The following is a 21912-nucleotide window of genomic DNA, read 5'->3' as shown; positions in this document are numbered from 1 at the left end:
TTATCAGCCCTTTGTTTACAGCCTGATCAAGGCTGCTCTCTCAATAGAAAGAAGCGGAGGAAGCAAGAGAAGGGATCTGCAACCCCATCCAACAGAACATTACTTGGTATCAGACACGTCCCATAGCAGGATCTGAGGGGCACTCTGTCCTCTCCACAAAACTCACACATGCAAGATTTTGGGCAGTGGTTGCTTCAGGCCAAGGATGCTGGTACGCAGCACCGTACTGCAGACCCTCTCGGAGTTGGATTTCTTACATCTGTACCCTGCATTCATGAACCTGGATGATGCCACGTGCAAGAAAAAATAACATCTGTATGGCAGGAAGGAATGGGCTGAAGAAAGCCTCAGTCAAACCCAAGAGGCAAGTACATCTCCTGTGACTCACAAAGTTTAATGTGAAGGCCTGCTACTAGTCTTCTAGATCCAGGGTTGTTTACATCTGGTTTGGAAAGACATAACAACAAAGGCATTGGAGAGGCATAATACCAAGTATTAAGGACTGGTATCAGGAGCTGTTAAAGACTGAAAACTGGGAGTAAACAAAGAAAGGGGCACTAGGAGCCAGAAGACTATAGCGAAATAAAACTAAGTAAGGCCACATGCACACTAGAAATGGCCTTTTAACAAGTAATTGCCTATTATTGCTTTCCATGGGATCACTGCCTCATCCACAGTGTTGGATGGTCCCACGCTGGGAAAGAACGGAGGTGCATTGTTTGTGGACTTCCTGGTTCACTTGTTGCAGCAATTTCTACATTTCTAGTTTCTAAGGAGTGAGGCAGGGAGGGAAGGTGCAGGAAGGAAAACAATGTAGCTGTGGAAGAATTGCATCCTGTGCTGCCTCTGGTTAAGTAATTCCTGTCTCACATTGAACAAATACCTGAGATCAAGCTGTTCACAGGTAATGCCATGGTATTCTCTGTTTTTCATATAGTTCATACAAAATGTAAAATACAAAACAGATGCAATAGATCAATGGAAACTATACTTTCAAAATATGAAGCATACGCTTTATTTTACAGAAAAATAATTGTTCTGTGCTCCAAAGAGCTCAAAATCTGATATTTGTATTAATTTGAAAGAGATGAACTTTGAGAAAAGGATTAAAACCAACTGTTTTTTGAGTAACTCCTGACAAGAGGAGTAGGGTTCCTTTGCACGAAGAGAAGGTTTTATTCAACTGACACCTGAGTATTTTGGTGCTGGCATGATGTGAGCATGCATAATGTAGTACAGAAGCAGGATATTATATACCACTAAAAATTCAACTTCAAAACAAAAATCCAACCTCCTATTGCTAATAGCTACCAGGTCAGCTGGTTGCAGTTCACTTTGGAAAGCTGTCAAGAAGTGATGTGTAAAGTCAAACTTGTATAGAAGAGTTTTCATCTGAATTGCTAAAAACAATGCTTCCTTATTAGCTCAGATACTTCTGTATTTTAAAAACGGAGGCAACATCAATTTCTTCCTGAAATGCCTTTCAAGTGTCCAGAACAGCTTTCCAAAGGAAATGAGAATGCTAAGAGATGGCTTCAACTCAACCTGCAACCATGATACATTCTATTTTAAATTTGTATCTTGCCACTAAGTACTGGATTAGGTAAACTGTGACTGTTGTAACAAGTCAGAAATCCAGCGCTCATAATAATACAGCTTTAGCTCCCAGAAGCAGATAGGAATCCTGTTAAAAAAAAAAAAAAAATCAAAACAAGACTAAATAGCATGAAAAATAACTATTATATTTCATCTCAGGCATTGTTTTTTAAAAAGCAAACAAATAGACCATTTAAAAAAAAAACCCCACAACAGTTATTGTGAAGTTTTACCCTTGCGTAACACTCATTTGCATACACTGTACCTTATGGCTCTGCACTTGTGCACTGTTATTTTGCCCTCATATATGTTCAACAGGCACATAAACCAATACTTACTCAAGAATCAACCACTACCCTAGCTCAATGAAACAGTTGTTTCTGAGATATTATCGTTGATTTTCCTTGGTCATTAAAACAAAACTCCATGAATTACCTAGATCCTTGGTTTGCAGGAACACTTTAGCTGATATATAAAATTGCTTTCTTTTGCACATACTCCTTCATTTTTCACTCCAGAAACTAACTGCAAAAGTAGTAACAGGGAATGAATTCCCTCTTCAGGGAACAGCTGAAGAGCTTCAGTAATGTTAACATTTCTACAATGCTCATAATATAAACTGCGACTTGTAGGTGAAGCAGCAAGTTCAGTTTTCACTCCTATTCAGTCTTTGACCTCTGTGCTAAATAAACAGACAGAATGATGGTTATCAGCACCAGCTATAACCGTTCCAGCAGCATGGACTCCCGTCCAGTAGAAATCAGACTCTGGCTATCAATGATTTTCAGAAAGGCTGCAAGCAGCACACAGAATGCAGTAAGTCTTTGTTATTTCCAATCTGAGCTAGTTTCAAGCTAGTGAGCTACTGTCAGAGTTTTTCACCCCTTTTATCCATTCTATGAAACACAACCTCATAGCAGATAGAGTGTTTGGGAAATCCAGGAACTCCAGATGTTAGCACGTATGGGACACAGAAGAGATCCACAGGAGAAGGGGTGGGGGGGGAAGAAAGGTAAACTGCATATAGCAATGAAGTAAGCAATATTGGTTTTAACAATATCCAGACTATTCTGCTATTCAGTACTAGTGCACTGGGTGTTAGATGACAACTTCTGGAAAGTCACACCCCAAAATATGAGAAAACCACCTGCTAAACAAAAAAAAAATTATCACCCATTCAGCACTGGGTCTCAATTTCCTCACTTACAAAGCTAAATGTTTCCCTTATCAGAGTAGGGCTGGCCATCTCAGAAATGTGCAAAGCTGAGGAATGCACAAACTGGAGAAATGCATACACAAGAGTTTGCGGATATGTCTGTACTGCAGAGTAAGCGCGATGCTGAGAATCTCGGGCAGAACCTGCACTTCCTGGCCCCGACAGCTGCCTTAAGCCTGTGGCCTTACACTGTGATATGTTTGAGGCTTGCAAACTCAAGGGATCTGTAAAAAATAACTACAAAAAGCATCAAGGAATGCAAAAAAAAATGTATAAAATGGACAAATTCTCAGCTAGTGTAAATCAGCATAGGTCAATTGGAGGCGGCTACACCAGCAAAGACTTTCATTTACAAGAATGCTGTGCTGCAGGCTGAGAAGTTCACTTAATTTGCAGCACAGCTTAGAATGATTAAACCCCAAGTGATCTCGCACTAGTACAGGATCTGAAAGCGTTGCCTTACAAATGAAATGCTTAACAGTTACATAGCACACTTGCTACAGAAAATTACTGCACCTTAAACAGTCTGTACACATATGGTGGGGCAAAAAAATAGGTCTGGTAGACATCATTAAAAAAAGCTAATTAATACCAGTGGCAAGCTATTTTAAAAGGAGTTTTAATAACCAGTGCATTTACCAACAACCAAAACACACAAACAAATTATCAAAGTGTCCACACTGATTAGCTTTAACTGTAATATGCTTTCAGAGCTCTGGACATAAATTTTCAAACTAATTCAGAGGCTGCAATATTACATAAATATTTTCTGCTAACTTAATACGAATTTTAAACGTTCCTTTCTTTTTGAGTGATAAATATTCTAGATAACATATCTGCAAGGGCTTATTCCTCTCCATATTGACAGAAATCACAACTCTGCCTTTGGTCTTAAATCAGTAGTGATGAGGACTCAACTACCCAGTAGTTCACTGCTGTATACCACCATGCTTAATTATAACAACGCAGTGCACTATGAATACCCAAATACAATCTCATTTGAATGGTAAAATCTTAAAAAAAGAAAACAGAAATTAAGAACTATGAGCAATATGTTTAATCTTAAAATATGGGGAGTCTTTCATCAGTTCTGACACAGCTGAGCTGAATAAAGCCCTTGTTCATTTGCCTGTTCTCAGATCATAAAATTAATTGTTTTAAAAACATGGAAGATTCATAAACTTTCAATCAGTGATAAATGAAAACAAGCAAAGAACCAGCTGGGTTTTCTTTCACATAGTAGCTATCATAGGCATTACAACCAAGAAAACATTTAAAAATGTGTATTAAAAATAGGAATAATTTCACAATGGAGCTACATATTTTTATAATCAGCAACAACATATCTTCTTAGTAAAAAGGCAATGTAAAATGGCCTATCTTCACTGATTTCAGTCCAACAGCGCTGTTCCACAACAGCTCCAGAATGGGCAGAGGTTTATACTATGCTGCAACACATTCCACCAGAAATAAAGAAACCTATAAAGGAAAATACTCCCATGCTTTTCTCTCCAAGAGTGAGACGTACTGTTACATGTGAGAGACATTTTTAAGAGATGCAGATTAAGAACATTCTGGTACACAGTAGAAGAAAAAAATAAAAATAACCAAGATTTGTAAATCAAACAGTCTAGACAGACCATCATCTTGATGTCTAAGACATCAAAAATCATAGGATCTACTTCTCACTCCGTATGTTCTTCCCTCCTCCAGTTTCAGTCTAATCCTTAATTTAACTCATTGAAACATCCCTGCCAGAGAAAGTCAAAACAATAATGTCAAATTTAAGAAAATGCAGAAGGTGTTAAGCATATCAATACAGTGCCAGTGTATGTGAACAGGGTATTAGGAGCTAAGCCGAATACCAACCACCTCACCCAGACAATGTTCAAATACAAATAACAACTTTCCTTCCTTAGTTATTTTATTCATCTGCAACAGCACATTTTGTTTTTCTTATAAAAGCTCTCAAGGTTTCACTTTACATGTACGCCAGGGTCTGACATTTAAAAGAAAAGACACATACAAAATCTACGTCCACTGACTGTTGATCTGTCACAACTGCCAGCATCAAGTACAACAGCATTTAATTTTATGGTGAAAAGACATCATGGGTTTTTCCCCTGTACACTCTCTTGGTTTATACATCTATGCTTCCCAGCATGGTTAAATTGGCCTTTCTTGAATAACTGAAACATAAAGCAGGTATTAACTTACCTTACGTCCATCACTTGCATGGCAGTTCACATTTAAAGGAGTCAATAAGGCCATCAGTTTTTCTTCATTACCACTCCTGTAAATTAAGAAAAGAGGATTATGGAAAGGGGGGGAAAAAAGACAGAGATCTTTCCAAAACATTTGCTAAGGAGCCGGATATCAAAGTATAGTATATTGAAATTTGCACTCTGCCGGGGAGAATGTCAGATGGCTGAAGGATCTTCTGAACATTTCAAAACCAAGGGTAAATACGGAAAAGAATATTAAATTTGCAGTTAAGTGTATTACAAAAGATCATGCAAAAACACCTCTTAATTTCTCTCCTTAACCTCACCTGATATTTCCTTTATCTAATTTTACAGATCTTCTGAAAGCCATTTACTGAATTAAATGTTCTGAATTAAATATATTTTCATAGCATATGGCCCATAACATCTGAAACAACTACACACCAATATCCAGAAATTTTTTAGAAGGGTTAACGGTCTATATAAAATGATCTTGTGCTGTCGGAAGGATGAAAGCACCGTTGGAATATACAAGTGAACTTTATACCTTTTGTATAGGCTTCTTTATGCTCTAGTCTGATAAAGCCTATTTTCAAAATCTATCTTAAGGTAGCAGTAAAAAACAAAAGAAAAATTCCAATATTTAAATTGTCTCTAAAAAGAACACTCACAAAACGATAGAGGATTTAAGCAGCTTAAAGCAAAAACTCGATATTAACCTTATAACCACCATAGTGGGGGGATTTCAATTACATAAACAGGCTTTTCCATTTGTACCAGACTGTAAAGTCTGAAGAGATTTATGCTAATGAAGTGGTTTGTTTTTATCATTTCATGGAGAGGAAAATGACAAAACATTACTGTTTTAAAAATCCCTTTTCCTCTCCAGCTTCCACCCCCAAAATATGCTTTATATTCTAAGTGGCACTCACCTAGCAGCTTCCAGGAGTTCGTCCTTCTTGTATTCACCTAAATGATTGCAAAATATCATGCTGTTAGCATTTGGCAGAAGACAGATTAAGAAATGCAGTAGGAAGCAAATACAGAATTAAAACAGAGAAGAGGAGAAAAAAGCCCACACCCCGCTGGGTGATGGAGCTGTGACGTTAGCCAGCTTGTGGAGGCAGCATCACCAGTACCTTGGAGACGGGCAGCAAATTGACGCATCTTCTTGTCCAATCCTCAGATGGAAAGGCTTTCTTCGGACGACCAATGACTGTGAAATCTTGTGTCCAGAAACACAGTCCCGCTGATAACAGCATGTCAGCTGAAGACAATGTCCCCACCCCCTGCCCTATTCAGTATGTCACATTATACTTGGGAAGCATAATAAATTCCGAGACAAAAGCGAGGCAGTGCGGCTTTTTAAAAGGTACAAATTAGCAATCTCCAAAGCTCTCACCTGCCTATTTGAACAGTAATATTAATCTCCACCGACTTCTTCAGAAGAACAGTGCTTATTTTAAAAATTCCAAATATTATATCATCAGCCACCTTCCAAGAAAATACGCATTTGAAATAAAAAGCACAGACAAAAGAGCACGAACTCTTCAAGAGATTTTGTTACAAAACTATGAGATTAGAGATAACCATGAGTAATGTTAAAGCAACATTTATATTTGAAATTCTGAGTTACAACAGACAACTCGGGAAGGCTGTTGCATCCCAGGATTAAAACTGCATGTGACTATCTTAAAAAGAACATGGAACAAGATGACCTGTGGAAGTAGGATGGTATTCTACAAAGCTGAATCATGATGACACTGTTACAATAGAAATGTAAGGGATTTCAATTCGGAAATTAGAAAAACAGCTTTTCAGCAGCTTTATAGAGTCATGGAGCAGAGAGCATCCTAAGAGCCAAAAGATGCAGGGCTTGAAAAACATACCGTATACCACTTGCCAGAGAATTAAAGCCTATAACCACAATGCTATAGGAAAACCAGGAAGACGAAGCTGTCCTGAAAGAAGAAAAAACCTTTGTGCTTCCTCCTATGTGTATTTGTAATATGCCTCCTGTGAAACTCATTGCAGGTGAGGAAAGCCATCTGGCCTTGAGGGATGTCAGATCTGACTGCAGGTAACCTGGAGGGCTCCCTCAGAAGCAATATCCCTCAACAAAGAACTTCTGTCGGCTGTGGGAGGAGGGCTAGAGTCCTCATCCATCACAAACAGCTCAGTACTCCCCTCATTATGGCTCCTCCAGTTATCAGCAGAGGGGGATCCTCAGCCCCCTCCAGGGCTTAAGGAGCCCTGTCTGGTCCAGCACCCTGCCTTCACCCAAGGGTAAGGAGGAAGAGGGAGAGCACACACAGCCATGCATCTCCCACCCCATCCCCCTGGCTGCAGCTAAGGAATTCTCAGACAAAAGCAGTATCTGCATCTCACCATACAGGTGAATTGTATTTTCACAAGTATGCTTCATTGTTTTCTGAAACACATTCAGCTTTAGGAATTCGCAACCACCTGCAGCAAGGAGTTCCACCATGTGACTGCCTCTTGCATGACCGGTCTCTCAACAGAGTGGTTCTGTGCTGCTGAACCCCAGCGATGGAGCAAATGAGTTCAACACAAAGGTGCAGAACTGAAATTGGCATTTCAAGTAGAGGGCATGAAGGTTAATTTAGCTTTTGGAAGAATCTGTACATATGTCTTAATGAAAACTTCATCACGAAACAAGTAAAATTACACAAAAATATGATTGCTTGTGTCTTGCTGCCACTCTTCAACTTCAGAGGAGGTTCCTGCCCACCACAGGCAATTGCCTTTTCAAGCCATGGTACATGTTCCTCTTTTTTTATTTTAATGAAGATAAAATACTAGGCACAGTTGTGAGTGTTTCGAATCAATGGTGAGTGAAAAGCTCTGGCCAGCATTCGAGAAAGGAAAAAAAAAAAAAAAAAAAAGACACTTTATTATGACTGCAGTACTTGTGCAACAATCTCAAACAGCTGGATTTCCTGGAGGAGAGTTATTGGTCTGTATTATATCAATACTTTAGGGGCCTAATCAGATTAAAAGACCTGTTTTCACATTCTGGTTTGGCAGTGCATCTAGCGGTCCTAACCAGGCTTTAGAATACTATTAGGTTAGACAAGTGTAATAACATTTTTCCTTCATGCTCAGTAGGTTGGTACTTTCAAAAACACAAAGCCCTTTCCTCAAGTACCTTGATTAGCAAAAGCATTACTGACCAACAGAAATGGAAGGCTCTTGATTTAGAAATGTCCCACTGTATACCCAAGTAAATCAGTTGCTTTTACCAAGTAGTACTTTAAAAAAAAGGTATATAACAGATACTGTTGAAATTGATACAAGTAATTCTTGAAATTTGTGACAGCTCTCCCACAGTGATATGAATTAGGAAAATATTATCTTGTAATTGGCTAACTTTGTTGCTCTCAAAGAGCCATCATATTTTGCAAAGCAACACCTAAAATTATCATGCCCTTACAGTCCACCATCCAGTTTGCTAAGAAAGGCCAAGTGTGCTCCACAGGGCTCTGCTCTCCCGGCTAAGAGCGGGACGAAGGAGAACCCCTTGGCCACCCGAGCCCACAGCCGGTGGGATGCCCCCGAGCCCCCGTGGGCCGCCTGACGGCATTTGGGAGAAGCGGGTGGCACTGCCCGCAGGCCCGGCCGCGGCTGGCGCAGGCTGCCTTCCCACCAGAGGGCTCTGCCAATACAGCTAAAGCCGCTTGGCTACGAAGCGTATCACAGGCCATCCTGCAGCATTTGGCCACAGCTACCTAATAAAATATTCATTTGCAAAGCAGTTGAAAATAAACCATGCGTGCTTGTGGCAGAGACGAATTTCAAGTTCTGAGCTGAAGTACAGGAATACAGACCATCAACTTCATATAATACTTCTGTTCAAAGAATGTCAAACTATTTGACTTGAACTAAGTTAATAACATCACTTAAAAAGCTCCCTTGGGCAGGTTAGGATTTATAGTTTTGCAAAAGGGCATCTGCAGAACAAAGTGCAGGTAACAGCCTGAATTACTCTTCCAAATCTCTTAGCAGGTGCTAGCTTTGAGAGAAAAACATCCAACCACCGCGTCAATACAAAGCATTTTTGGCAGCAGTATTTTGGGTAGCACAAACCTTGTCGGCCAGACGTGTGAAAGTTAATGTTGTTAGACCTTGCCACAGAAGAGCAAAACTGAAATACAAGGCTGCAAACAACTTCCATCTATTTGCTCTCTGGACATTCCGCCAGATCTCAGTTCACCCTGTCCTCTCTCTGTCTCACGGCAAGCCCAAGCAACACATGGCCCCACCACCAGACACATCCTGCCACATTAGGTGGGTGAGAGCTTGCCAGGCATGCCTCCCTGCTCCGTACAGGAGCACCCAGAGCGACAGCCGAGAATGGCTGCTGCTTCTTGGCCTGGCAGCCCACAAGGAGAGCACTGGACTCGCTCACTTCCGTACACTGGGAAGCCCAGAGACAGTCAGCCTGGGAATTTCTGAAGGTGAGGACAGAAAGGGTGTGAAATGGGGAGCAGAGCACACTATATCAAAGCAGTGTCCTTGTTCCTATCTTGTCAAACAAAAGCTGGTAGGTAAGCAGAAACTGCTCGGTGTCTGGGGTTCACTGCATCTGATCAAGTTCACTGACTACAGCTCACTCAGAATCCTTTAAACCATGAAGTTCTCTACTTGCTCCCAGTTCCACATCACACCACTGCTGCTTCATTTATGCTGGAACTAGAAGGTCACCACTGGTAACCACAGATAATCAGTGTTTCAAAACACAGCTACCACTAGGCAGCTAACTAGCCCTATCTCTGTCCCCTCCCAGGAGAAAACCGGTTACTTCCAAGACCTCTGATCAGCTGCTGTGAACTACACTGCCCATGGCTCGGCATGCTATGCAGCCACTGCTGTACCTGGCCCTAGCTGCATTCTGCAGCAGCTGATTAGGAGCAAAGCCTTATTAGCTATCAGACATCAGTGGCCGCTTGCACCCGGCGGTTAAGCAGATCAGTAGCTGGAAGCTCAATGGAGATCTCAGTGAAAGACAGGAGACCTTGCCTTGCACCGAGACGACATGCTGATCAGCAGCCACTTTGAATCCAACTGCAGCAGATGAAAGAAATGGGAAGAAGAGTGAAGTACTGAGCTACAGACATACACGGACATATTCAGAACACTGTATTTGGACAAATAAAAGACAGGCATGCACCAACAGTGACAGGCTGAAATCTTTATGGGCTCCTAATGTACTCCTTTCATTTGTGCTTTCCAGCTTAATGATAAAAGCTGCAGCCAGAAAAGCACAACCAGCCTGTTCCAGCCAGTCTCCACGAGTCCTCCTCTACCATCAGCCTACTCTTCCTGCTTCCCATCTTCAGGGTGCCATCTTCCTATTTTTGTGGTTATTGGTGCCACATGATTATGTGGTCCTATACTGTGTCATGCTAAAAATCTAAGTGTAGCATAAATCATTTCCATTACTAAAGAGTTACAAGGAATATTCAATCCACTTCTAGCTTTAATTTACAAGCAACCTTTACGTTTTAAACTTACTAAATGAGTCTGTAAAACATGACCATCATATACACGTGTTTGAGACAAAATAAAAAAATCCCAAATTCTGAAAGAAAAAGAATAATATAATGAATCAATCCTACAGTGTACTTTACAGAGAAATAACCTTATTTCTCTCTCTCCCAAAAGTGCTTAAATTTCATCTGAATACTGCAAGCCGAATACTGAATGCATGGCATAAACCAACAGTGCTTTCCCAATGCATATACACTAAGAAACAAGGTGAATTGCACTCTCTCTCTCCCCTCCAGCCTCCCATGTCAGCTAGTAAAGAAACTAGCTGGAACCAAAATGTCAACCCAAATAAAGCAGGTTTTGCATTATCGTACTACCATGTGTCAGTTTTCCATAGTAAGGGCAATTCTCTAAAAATTAATGTGACACTGATTAAACCAAGCCATTATTATTCAACATAACTGCAGAAAATAATGGGGAAAAAATGGATGAAAATATTTTAAACCAAACTGAAAAACTAAAGAGGATGAACAAGTTGCACATCATATAGAATCACAGTTACAAATTTAACTTCCCAGACTACCGAAACAGTGAAAAATTTTACACTAGCCAACGGCACCCTGCTTCTGAGATACATGACAAAAGGACACGTGCCTGATGAATGTGCAACTAACTGTGGCTACAGGCTGGGGAGAAAAGATTTATGAATATCACAGAAAGGCTGAGGTTGAAGAGACCTCTGGAGGTCCTCTCATCCAACCCTTCCAACTCAAGTAAGGCCACCTAGAGCAGCCTGGCCAGGACTGTGTCCAGGAGGCTTTTGAATCTCTCCATTGATGGAGACTCCACAACCCCTCTGGGCAATGTGTGCCACTGCTTGGTCCCACTGTGCTCGATTCATTAACTTTCCAGGTGGTGATCTCTTCAGGCCCTCTCGTTTCTTTCTTGGCAGCTGCAGGCCTAGCAGCACTGGAAGAGAGGGGTGAAATCTCCCTCCATTAGAAACCATGGCAGCTCTACATTGGACTTCAACCACATGCAGACTACAGTTTCCTGGCTGCCTACTCTGAAAACCTGTACTACCACTTCTGAAAATACATATCCCACACAAAGATTGACAAGGTATTTGTGAACAGCCCAGCAGATTTTTTTCAAACAAGTATTCACAATTATCCAGCAACACAGTGGACATGGAGTCTCTGGCACAGCAGTAGAGACAGCAGGTATCAGAATCTCTCCTTTTTCCTCATTTATGTGTATCTGGTGCCTTTCCAACCTGCTAGTACTGGAATGTATGCGGTTTCTGGGAAAACAGCCTCAGAGTCCTGATGCAACTGGAGGGCTGAGAACTTGTTTTTCCATGAGATCTGTTACTTCATCCAGCTCAGTCCGTGGCCACCCAAATGGGTCCCTCAGAATTAAGAGCCTGGACAAGATGGTGCAAAGAGGAGGGAGGGGAAATGGAGTCTCTGCATTTGAGTCGGCATTGCTACAAAGAAAGCAATCTGTGGACCAGAATCCAGACAGAATTTAGCAAAGAAGCAAACACCGTAGAAATAAATTTAAATATACCTTTTTCTCTGACCCTCTAAGACTTCACAGATGTACAAGCAAGCAATGAGCACACATCCACATATGCCATCCTTTTTAATCCACTACAACCTTTGGAGTAATATTTAAACAAACATTCAAGTTATAATCAGAGCAGGAGGCTTTTAGTGCTTGTGGCAGACTACTGGGGCTTATTTTGGTTTGGTTTTTTTTTAGGGGGGGTGGGGTGGGGAAGAGGTGTGTGCACTGTTTGTTTTCTTTCTTGTTTTCTTAAAACACCATTTTTCTATCAAACTCAAATTTTATTTTCAATGTGGCTGCTTTTGGAAGGGTCCAATCACACCTTCAAAATACTCATCAATTCCTTCTTCCCACTTAACTTTTCTTATAAGCAACAGGTGAGGCTAAAATACAGGGTTAAATCAGAGCAAGGTATTTTTACCATCCAAAAAGCACAAGGTTGTGGGAATAACTGCCTGACACAGCAAAAAAAAATTTTCAACCAAAACAAAGCAACAAAAGAGATTTGTTGCAGTAGCATCCTTTGGGAAAAGACTGTTATAACTAAGAAGTACACGTAAGAAGGAAAAGGAACAAAAATAATTCCAGATTTTATTATTATACTCCCTTACTTCCCACTTGCTTAGGGTTAATTTCTTTTTGCCTCTTGTACTTCTCCACTCAGCTGTTTCTCATAAGTAAATTGGATGATTTTATAAGCTAATAGGCTTGAAGAGGAACATGGCAAGATCTTAATTTTAAGCTCTTATCACAGACAAAAAACACCAAAGCAACTCTACTATATGCAAGAGTGACAGAAAAGCAACTCGGGAAATAACATCTTCAAGAACAAGCTGCAGACAAGGGGAAGTATTACCAAGGAGGAAAGGTTTGGTACCTTGATTCTGCCTCTTCTGTTGAAGATGAGTCAGGAACTGTGCATGTGGATTCAAATTAGACATTTGTAATAGAAATATAAAATTGAAAAGGGCTCAGCTAATAATGAAGGGCATTTACGGACATGTTTTAAAGGGGGGCGGGAATTAAAGAAATAAACAAACATCATTTGGTTTTGGACGCAACTCTATCAAACCACTGAGCTAGCAGCAACCCACCTGGAATAACTTTCAGTTAGGTGGACAGAGCTCAAATCCAGAGCATTCCTGATTTAGTCCCCTAGAAACAGAAAGCTGGATCTCTTCTAAGGCCTGGCAGGAAGCATCATGTTGGAAAAATCTGTAGCTTTGTATAGTGCAGATTGGCAAAACCTCTGTTAGGGTCTTAAGTGACGGGAGAGGTTCTTGTCTATTAAGCCATCAACTCAAAGCACATATATACTCTTACATAATATAAGATACAGCAGTTATTAAATGCCATATTCATATTTAAGTATAAATTGCACGTACATTATAGGTTTTGGTCACTGAGAAGGATTAGGTGGTATATCAAAAATGGGTCTTTGGTGCATGTGCAATTATAGCACCATTAAGGTTCCACTTGGCACATAACATACTTCTGTTTCTCAGAGGAGCTCTTTTCAGGGGTGCTGACCTATTTGTTAAAAAATGCTATCGGATTTCCTTCACCATACAGTGGCAGGAAGATGAAAAATTCCTTTTTGACAAAGTTCTTAACTCTTCAATCATAAGATACAAAGATAAAGCTAAGTCAATCACAGCAGTCAGAGGAATCTTCCTGAATGTGCAAGGAAAGAACACAACACATTGCACTGCAAGACCATAATAATGAAGTAAAAATAAAAAAAACCCAGCCCAACAACAAAACAAACAAAAAACCCTAAAGCCACCCATCATGTGGTAATCCATATAATCATCTTACCTTCAACAATGCTACCATACCCTACAATATAATTTATTCTGAAATTAATAAATCTGACAAATCTTCTGAAACTCATTCTCTTGTACAAGTAGTTTCAGTTTCTTCATATTGGTGCGTGCTACTCATATAAACACCACGCACACATCAATTTTTTATTCAGAGGGTGAAAAACGTATTATTCTCAATACAACTGTGCTATTTCAGAATGCTGTACTTTTCTTGAAAACACACCACCACTCTTATCTGTCATGTCTTCAGACTGAGATTGAAAGAGGAAAGAGAATTGTAGAATTTCAAGAGACTGGGCAGAAAATCCAAACCTGCAATTCAAAACACACTGGTGAGAGGGGAAAAACTGAAGGGGTTGAGGCTCATCGTGTCACTGAAGTTCAATACTCATAAAATCTCTTGTGAAATACCCATGGAAAAGGAAATTTGAGTGTGGGTTTTTTTTTTTCCCCAGAGCTGTTGAGCCTTCCCCATCACCCACCCCTTCATCCCTAATGCAAAGGTAACACTTCCATGGCTCTCCCTCTTCCCTTCATTTCTTATATTAATTGCAGTTATCAGCAAAAAGAAACCTCCACTGTAATTTCCACTACTCTGGCCATGCTCCATATGAATAAACTGTGCTATTCCATTTTTCCAGCAACTGCTTCTTTCTCATTTCTGTAATATGTCTGCATATGTATTTTCCCATCCGGGGTTTCTAGGAAATCTTTCTAGAGGAAGACAAAGAACTAAGAAACTCTTTGTCAAAGACTTAAGTACAGTAGAGGTGCATAAATAGCCAAGCAGTGCATCCTTTCCAAAAGACAGCTCCCTCCCCTGTCTTTCCAAACAATCTCCCCAAACAAGGAAATTATTTTATCCCCCAGAATATTCTCTAATGAGAAACCACAGAAACGTCTGTAATTGACACAAAGCATGGAAGAAAACTAGCAAGAAAAAGATATATAACACCCTCAAGAAAGCTATAATGTATAAAAAAGCAAGCTCCAAAATCATGCTCCATCACCTAATCTTTCCCTGAAAAGAACTCTGGAGTGAACATGAGCAGAATAAATTTTGCAATCTCTCCAATTTTCCCACTGTAGATAAAACATGCTAGCAAGCTGGGGACACCATGTCTGAAAATCTATAGCTAAATTCAAAATTGAAGCATTTATTTTAACCAAAAAAATCTATACTCTCTTCAATACAGCAAACATGACTGATTTTGTACTAACAATTTGTACAGATTTAAAGCAGTGGTATTTTTAATGCTTGATAGGAAATTAATATAAGACAAAAAATGTACATATGTGCCAAAGTATTTTTTTACTGACTTCAAAAGTTTTTTACTGAACAGTACAGTCCTTCCTCTGTACATCTGAAGCTGCCCCATGTATCTAAACTTACTCTACAAGCTTGAGTAAACAGAGGCTGCCACCTCATCACAATGCACGTGTGTTGCCACACTTGCCCTGCAGCACACACCGTGGAAGGATCTCAAATCAAGTTAAATCATTTCTCTAACTCCTGGACAAAAGACACAAAACATTTCCTGTGTCTGCTGGACCACAGAGTAGAGAGCAAAAGGAAGGAACTCCTTTGTAACTGGAGGAAAATACAGGGCAAACCTGTCAAACACACAGCAGTGAAACCACCTAGCAGTATTTTGGAATTCAAAGAAAATAATGCTGCAACATTATCTTTATTACCAAGAGTAGAGATATTATTAAAGGGGAAAAAAAAAAAGTCAACTTATGTTTATGCAACACTTAAGCAAAGTACAGCAAGTAAATCTTTACCAAAAGAATGTCAGAACAGAGGTAATAGATTTTGTTATAATGAACAATTTTGTCATGCCAAACAGGAAACTAATCTGTCAACAGTTCAGTTTAAATGTTTTGAAAAATATGCATTTCCCCACAACAAAAAGAAGGTAACAAAATAATACAACTGCATTTCCACTTATATTAAAGCCATATAACTCAATTTAACCTCTCTGCTGTGGGCAAATTTCCCTACCTCATGGGTTTTTATTTGCCAGTAAGGGTCAAAAGACGGTTTGAGAATAAGGAAAAGCTTGGTACAATTTGGGGGATAGAGGAGACAGCAGCATGACTGGAAACAAGATATGTGGATTGATATGAAAGACTTGTGCTGGTACCCCAGAGTAAATAGCAGCTGTGTTTGACTTGGAACATCCTTTCCATCAGATCTTATGATATAGGGAATACATACTTTAAAGCAACTGCTTCCTTTGTTTTGTCTTGTTTTTGTGGTTTTTTTGTTTTGTTTTGTTTTTTTGTTTTTTTGTTTTTTTTTAATTATCTTTAATGCCTTTTCTGAATACACATTTTCACTAGCAGTGATCAGTCATAGTAACTCAGACCAAGTTTTGACTGATCAGAGCAATGGTGTGGTCTCTGTGTACTCAGGCAAAAAGCTGCTCCATGCCCTACATGTGAGACGGGGTGTGTTCTAAGAGGAAAGAAAGTCTGGATTTATGGAAAAGGTTCAGAATCTAAATCTGGAAACTGTTGTCCTTGCTAAGGAATATCTATTAAAACACCAACTGGGGGAAAATAAAATTTATTTTTTACTTTCAGGTACTTTTTGCTACTCCTGTTGGAATAGCACACAAGATCACAAGATGGAAATACAGCAATAATATCTAATGCCAATATGCAGGGGGTCTAGCTGTGAAGGGTTACATTATTTACCAACAGTGAAAGAACAGCGCAATACTACATACAACTCAAGTTTTGTAAACATTTTCAGTCCCTTAGATCAACCTCATTGCTCCAAATGCTTTGCTAGTTAAATGCCTGATGGAATAGATAAGTTCAGTTAGAAGGAACCTACAGTGATCATCTATAGTCCAACTGCCTGACCACTTCAGGGCTGACCAAAAGTTAAAGCAAGTTACTAAGGGCACTGTCCAAATGCCTCTTAAACACTGACAGGCTTGGGGCATCGACCACCTCTCCAGGAAGCCTGTTCTAGTGTTCAACCACCCTCTCAGTAAATAAATGCTTCTCTAATGTTCAGTCTAAACATCCCCTGGTGCAGCTTTGAGCCATTTACCATGCATCCTGTCACTGGATTCCAGGAGGAAGAGCTCAGCACCTCCCTTTCTGCTTCCCCTTCTCAGGAAGCTGCAGAGAACAATGAGGTCAACCCTCAGCCTCCTTTTCTCCAAAATAGACAAACCCAAAGACCTTAGCGAACTCTCACAGGTAACAAAATTCCACATATGATTTCTTCAAAAAAATAACTCGTTGACCTAAATAACAATATGATTCACTACAAAGACTGGAAACAGAATAGCACCACAGGAAAAGAGAAGTCTCACAGGAGGAAAGAGATACTAACTCATTAATTAAAGACAAGAACTTTAGTTCACCGGACTGCTGTCATTATGTTTCACCTCCAAAGGAGAACATTTGTTCTTCAATTTTTCATTTGTGCACAGAAAGGTTCATGTGACGCAACACAGGGCTGCCTGTTCAGACGGTACCCTACACAAGATGCCTATGAAAACCAGTCACCAGCTATGTCCTGCTTGACAGTGTTGATACACCAGGTGCACTTCATTTCTATTGCACTGGAAAACTAAGTACCAGGACTTCACTGTCACGGGTATAAAGTACCTTGCAATTAATAAAGCACCTTACAGATCAGATGTTACCTCTTCTTTGCAGGCCAGAAAGGAAATACATAAACTGCATGCACCCTCTGCACGACAGATCTGCAGGTTTCTGTGCAGACCTGCAGTGAAAGTTTAATTACATTCTGCATGAAGTAGGAAAAAATACTGCTTTCTGTTCAGTGATTTCCACTAATTCTCACTAGATTTAAAGACTCCGCTTACCTCAAATAATTCAAAATATAATTGGCAAAAAAGTATTCCTACATTCCTCATTCATCACAACCATTAATGATCTTAAATATCCCCAAGAAAATACATTTAAATGATCCTCTTATTAGGTAATAGGATTACCAGCAGGTCCTAAACCAGCTTATTTTCCCAATGGCTTTATTTCAAAGTTATTCTGAGGTACACTTCATTTTTAGCTTCCAAAACCGCAGTATTTTAAACCTCTATTTGACCTAAAATGAAAGAGGACAATGCAAGAGTTAATGAGTTAATGCAGGTGTTCTCTACTGTGTCCTAAGTGTCTTAGCTCAGCATGAGCTAATTCAGTATTACCACTCCTTCCGGAGAGCACATACTATCAAGGAGAAGTAATATTGTACCTTTCCCACCACCAGGTTAGGATTCCTGCTTATCAGTTTCTGTTAGAGCCCGGTTACTGATGCAGCAGATGATGAGATCTATTACCAAGAGATCTTGCTTCCTGAAGCTGACTCTCCTTTTTGCCATCCTCTGAGCATACCTCAGCAGAGCAGAGCAAAGACAGTTTATAAAAGAACTGGGTCTGCCTTCAGAGCTGGACAATGAAAACTGCAGGGAGAAAGAACAAATTCCCAGAGAAAGAACAGCTCTTGCTGTATTATACTGTGTCATTAAAATAGTTCTAGCATGTATGTCTAGTGTAACACGCTTTACTACAGTCAAAATGGTTTTAGATTTGGATGAGGGACAAGGCTGAAAAGCAACAGGTAAGGAAATATTCAAAGGGAGGGAGTACTAAAAGTTCCTTGGTTCCCTTTTTCTGTGCAACAGTCACATCAGCAGTCTTGACCCCTGGCTGTGGGTTATCTAGGAGTCAAACAGTGTAAGACATCAGTACATCGCTGTTTTTTGTCAAGAGAGTTTTTCTATTTACCCTATTGGCTCAAATAGATGGCTGTGCTTAGACACAGAAGCCCTCATCATTCTTGAGCATACAGACAGTGCTTCACAAGAAAATTTCCCTCTAAGAACTGGTGCCATCCTCTGACAACTTGAACCATACTTGGAAGTATGGTGCTTTTAGGGAGGGATTCCTGGTCAGCAGCTAAGCAGCAGCAGTCACACTCCTCTGTTCCTTCCCCCTTTTCTTACATTCTTCAAGATGCTGCTCCTAACCTTTGCAAAGAGAAAATATTCTATAAGGGAAGGTACAGCCACATATGGTAAGAGCCACAATGCATGTAAGTCATAAATTATCTTCCCTCTGACTTGCTAGCTCTACAGAGGAGAAACACTCACCTACCATCTTGCAGTAGTGCAGACAGACAAAAGTGGGCTGATTTTTGAGATGAAGCCACATTTTCCTTGCCAGTGATCAGGAACAGGTTTCCCTGTATAGCTCAACACAACTTCAAGAGAAAAAAGATCCATGAAAAGCAAGATCTACTGGGTAATTAAACCAACAATATTTAGAACACTGATGAGAGTTTTTATCTAGCCCCCTGAGGATAGCACACCACTTGAAAAGGAATCATTTAAAATACCTATCCTTTAGATTTTTGGGGAAGACCAGCATGACTTGCAATGCAAACACAGAAATGTTACTCTCTCCGTTTTCAGACAAGTATTATATTTAATATATGAATATACTGCTGATTTTTTTTTTTTCAGTGTCTTACTTTGCTCTTTCCATCCCTCTAGTTTCATCATCAAGCATATGGGTTTTGGGTTTGGCAGTTGTTTGGGGGTTTTTTCACATAAGAAAAAAAAAATTTCCTTTTATCTACTAGAAACTAGAAAAGTTGTTCACAAAAGATTTTTTTTTTTCCTATGATTGATAAAAATTAAATATAATCTGCATACCTCTCTTCAAATGAAAGTTTTTCTGTGCTCTGTCAGAGAAAAATAGATCTTTCACTTCCAAAGCAATGGACAAGAGACTACCCAGCAAAATCACATATGATAATCACAGTATATCACTGTATATCACTGTATATCACACATAATCACAGTATATCACTGAGAAAACATCTCTTCACTCAGGTCTGCTTCGCCCCATATTTTTAGAATGCATAAGAACAAGAAAAATTTAAGTTTCTCTACAACTGCAAAATGAACACCCAGGTTGTTGGATGGTTCTGCTAACTGGCAGCAGTCTCTCAGCACCAGATGATCTGTTCCATTTCAGCACAGAATTGCCTTTCCTGCAATAGATTGTCTGGCCACAGAAAGAAGTCTTTCCCAAAGAAGGTTAATTCAGACTGACCACACACTGAAGCGAGATGGCTCTGGACTGGGCTGATGTCAATGAAGATGCCAATGCAGCTAGACCCTGCCTCAAGCTTGGGACAGCGTACTAAAGACCCTACCATTCCAGTGAAGTCAGCAGAAGGAATTCAGGGAGGAGCAGAACACACACCAAGGTGATTACAACTTTGAGTATGTCACTGACTGCAAAAGAAAGCAATATTTAGCTACAGCAGTGACGGTGCTTAATCCTCTAAGCAGAGTATATTAGAGTTGTTGTTATTATTACTCTTACTATAATAAAATAGCATGAGTAGTATGACCAACAAGAAATGTTTTTTATAAAAACATTAGTAAAGGCCGGAATTTATTTAAAAAACCCCAGTAGATACAAATATAGTCAGTTCTTCACAGGGGAGGTTCACAAGGCTCTGCCTTCCTTCTCCATTGCTGGTAGGTACAGAGGTCCTGAAGCAAAGTGCCTATTTTACCGAGTCCATCTCTCTGCACTAATCTATTCAAAAGCTCTTCAGAAATGAATAGGCCAATTTCCCTGGATTTGATGCCATGCCATGTTTGGCTTTTGTTACTTCTGCCGCTTCTGACGTTACCTTCCCACAAGCAAAAGTAGACTGCGTACAGAAACTTGTGGGATTCTGCACAGAATCAGTCATTTGCCACGGGAAGCAGCTGCCTTGGGGCTGACAGTGGTAGATGTGAGAATCCAAGAGGTATTCAAAACACTTATAAGGACAAGCTCCTCTACCTACAGTCATACTAGGCTTATTTCTCAGAACAGCTGGCAGCCTCGTCAGCCCCTTCCGTCATCTGGCTTGGCTTACGTCAGACACATAAGCATAGCAAGAGGTGATGATTTTGTTGAAGTTGGCAGTCAGATCAAAGCTGATAGTAATGCTGCAACTCTGTGTCTGCTACTTGTGAAAGGATAGTGTTACCTCCTTGCCCAAATTGAAAGAATAAACTGAATTCTGAATCTATGCCAAAATATTCTTGCCATTACACAAAACAATGCTCAGACAGACAAGAATAACATTGTATTCTTAAAAGGCAAGCAAAAACCAATTTGCAGAGCACAGAAGGTGGGCCATGATGCTTTATGGACAATAAATAATCAAATGAAGCTATGTGCTGAAAATGCTACTGAAACAGCAGAAAATACAGGTTTCATTTCAAAACACAAGGGATTGCCCTGAACAGAATGAAGTGCTCTTTTCTTAGGTGACCAAGGGAAAATACAGGACTATGAAAAGGAAACATGCCATTCAAAAATCTGCACCCTACAAAACAGGCAAAATATATTTCAAAATATATTCTGATGACCACATTTCAAAATATATGCTTGAAAAAGCTATAGCGTCAGTCCTTTTATCTCAATGCAGTGTGCAATGCAGTACTGACTGTACATAGCTTCTATTCAAAGAATAGATACCCAGCAAAAAGAAACACCTTTTGAGTATTTTTTTTGGTTTGTAAATTATTTTAAATGGTCCTTATGCATTGAGACATTTATATTACCAGTTCCCTTCCCTGCATTCTCCAAAAAGCCTCAAATCATTGCTTGTAGTCTTTGCAGAATAAAATTCTATGCTTGTCTTTCCCCAGCACCTGAAAAATTATGCTGTTCTCTCTGGAATATAACACTTTGCTTTTCTGCCAACAAGGAAGCCATCAACCACCAGTCAGTTTTTCAGCTTCCCTTGGCTCATTCACCGACTCTAGACTGGTACCTCGCCATCTTAATTTCACTCTTGAAAGATGCTTCATCTGTGAAGTACTACAGACATTTCATTGCTACAGACAACTACCTGCAATTTATGGATAGAAAAGACAAGCTCCTTCGTGAAGAAATAATGTGTTTT

General features: G+C 39.8%; 1 protein-coding gene across 3 annotated transcripts in view; it reads right to left on the bottom strand.

Annotated features, from left to right (window-relative positions):
* TNKS (tankyrase) overlaps positions 1-21912 on the bottom strand; it is a 144649-nt gene that overhangs the window by 63238 nt on the left and 59499 nt on the right. For all 3 annotated transcript variants that reach the window (XR_006167051.1, XM_042808425.1, XM_042808426.1), the window contains exons 4-5: positions 5970-6006; positions 5030-5105 (exon numbers count right to left, since the gene is read on the bottom strand). Coding sequence is in view for 2 of the 3 variants with exons in the window: in XM_042808425.1 (XP_042664359.1) it covers positions 5030-5105; positions 5970-6006 (113 nt within the window). In the remaining variant the exon portion in view is untranslated. The remainder of the gene's footprint in view (positions 1-5029; positions 5106-5969; positions 6007-21912) is intronic.

The sequence above is a fragment of the Tyto alba genome, unplaced genomic scaffold (assembly GCF_018691265.1).
Source record: "Tyto alba isolate M040663 unplaced genomic scaffold, T.alba_DEE_v4.0 Super-Scaffold_6, whole genome shotgun sequence".
In the NCBI taxonomy this organism is placed as follows: Eukaryota; Metazoa; Chordata; class Aves; order Strigiformes; family Tytonidae; genus Tyto; species Tyto alba.
Note: the sequence above shows the minus strand (reverse complement) of the source record. Positions and strands in the feature narration are given on the sequence as shown.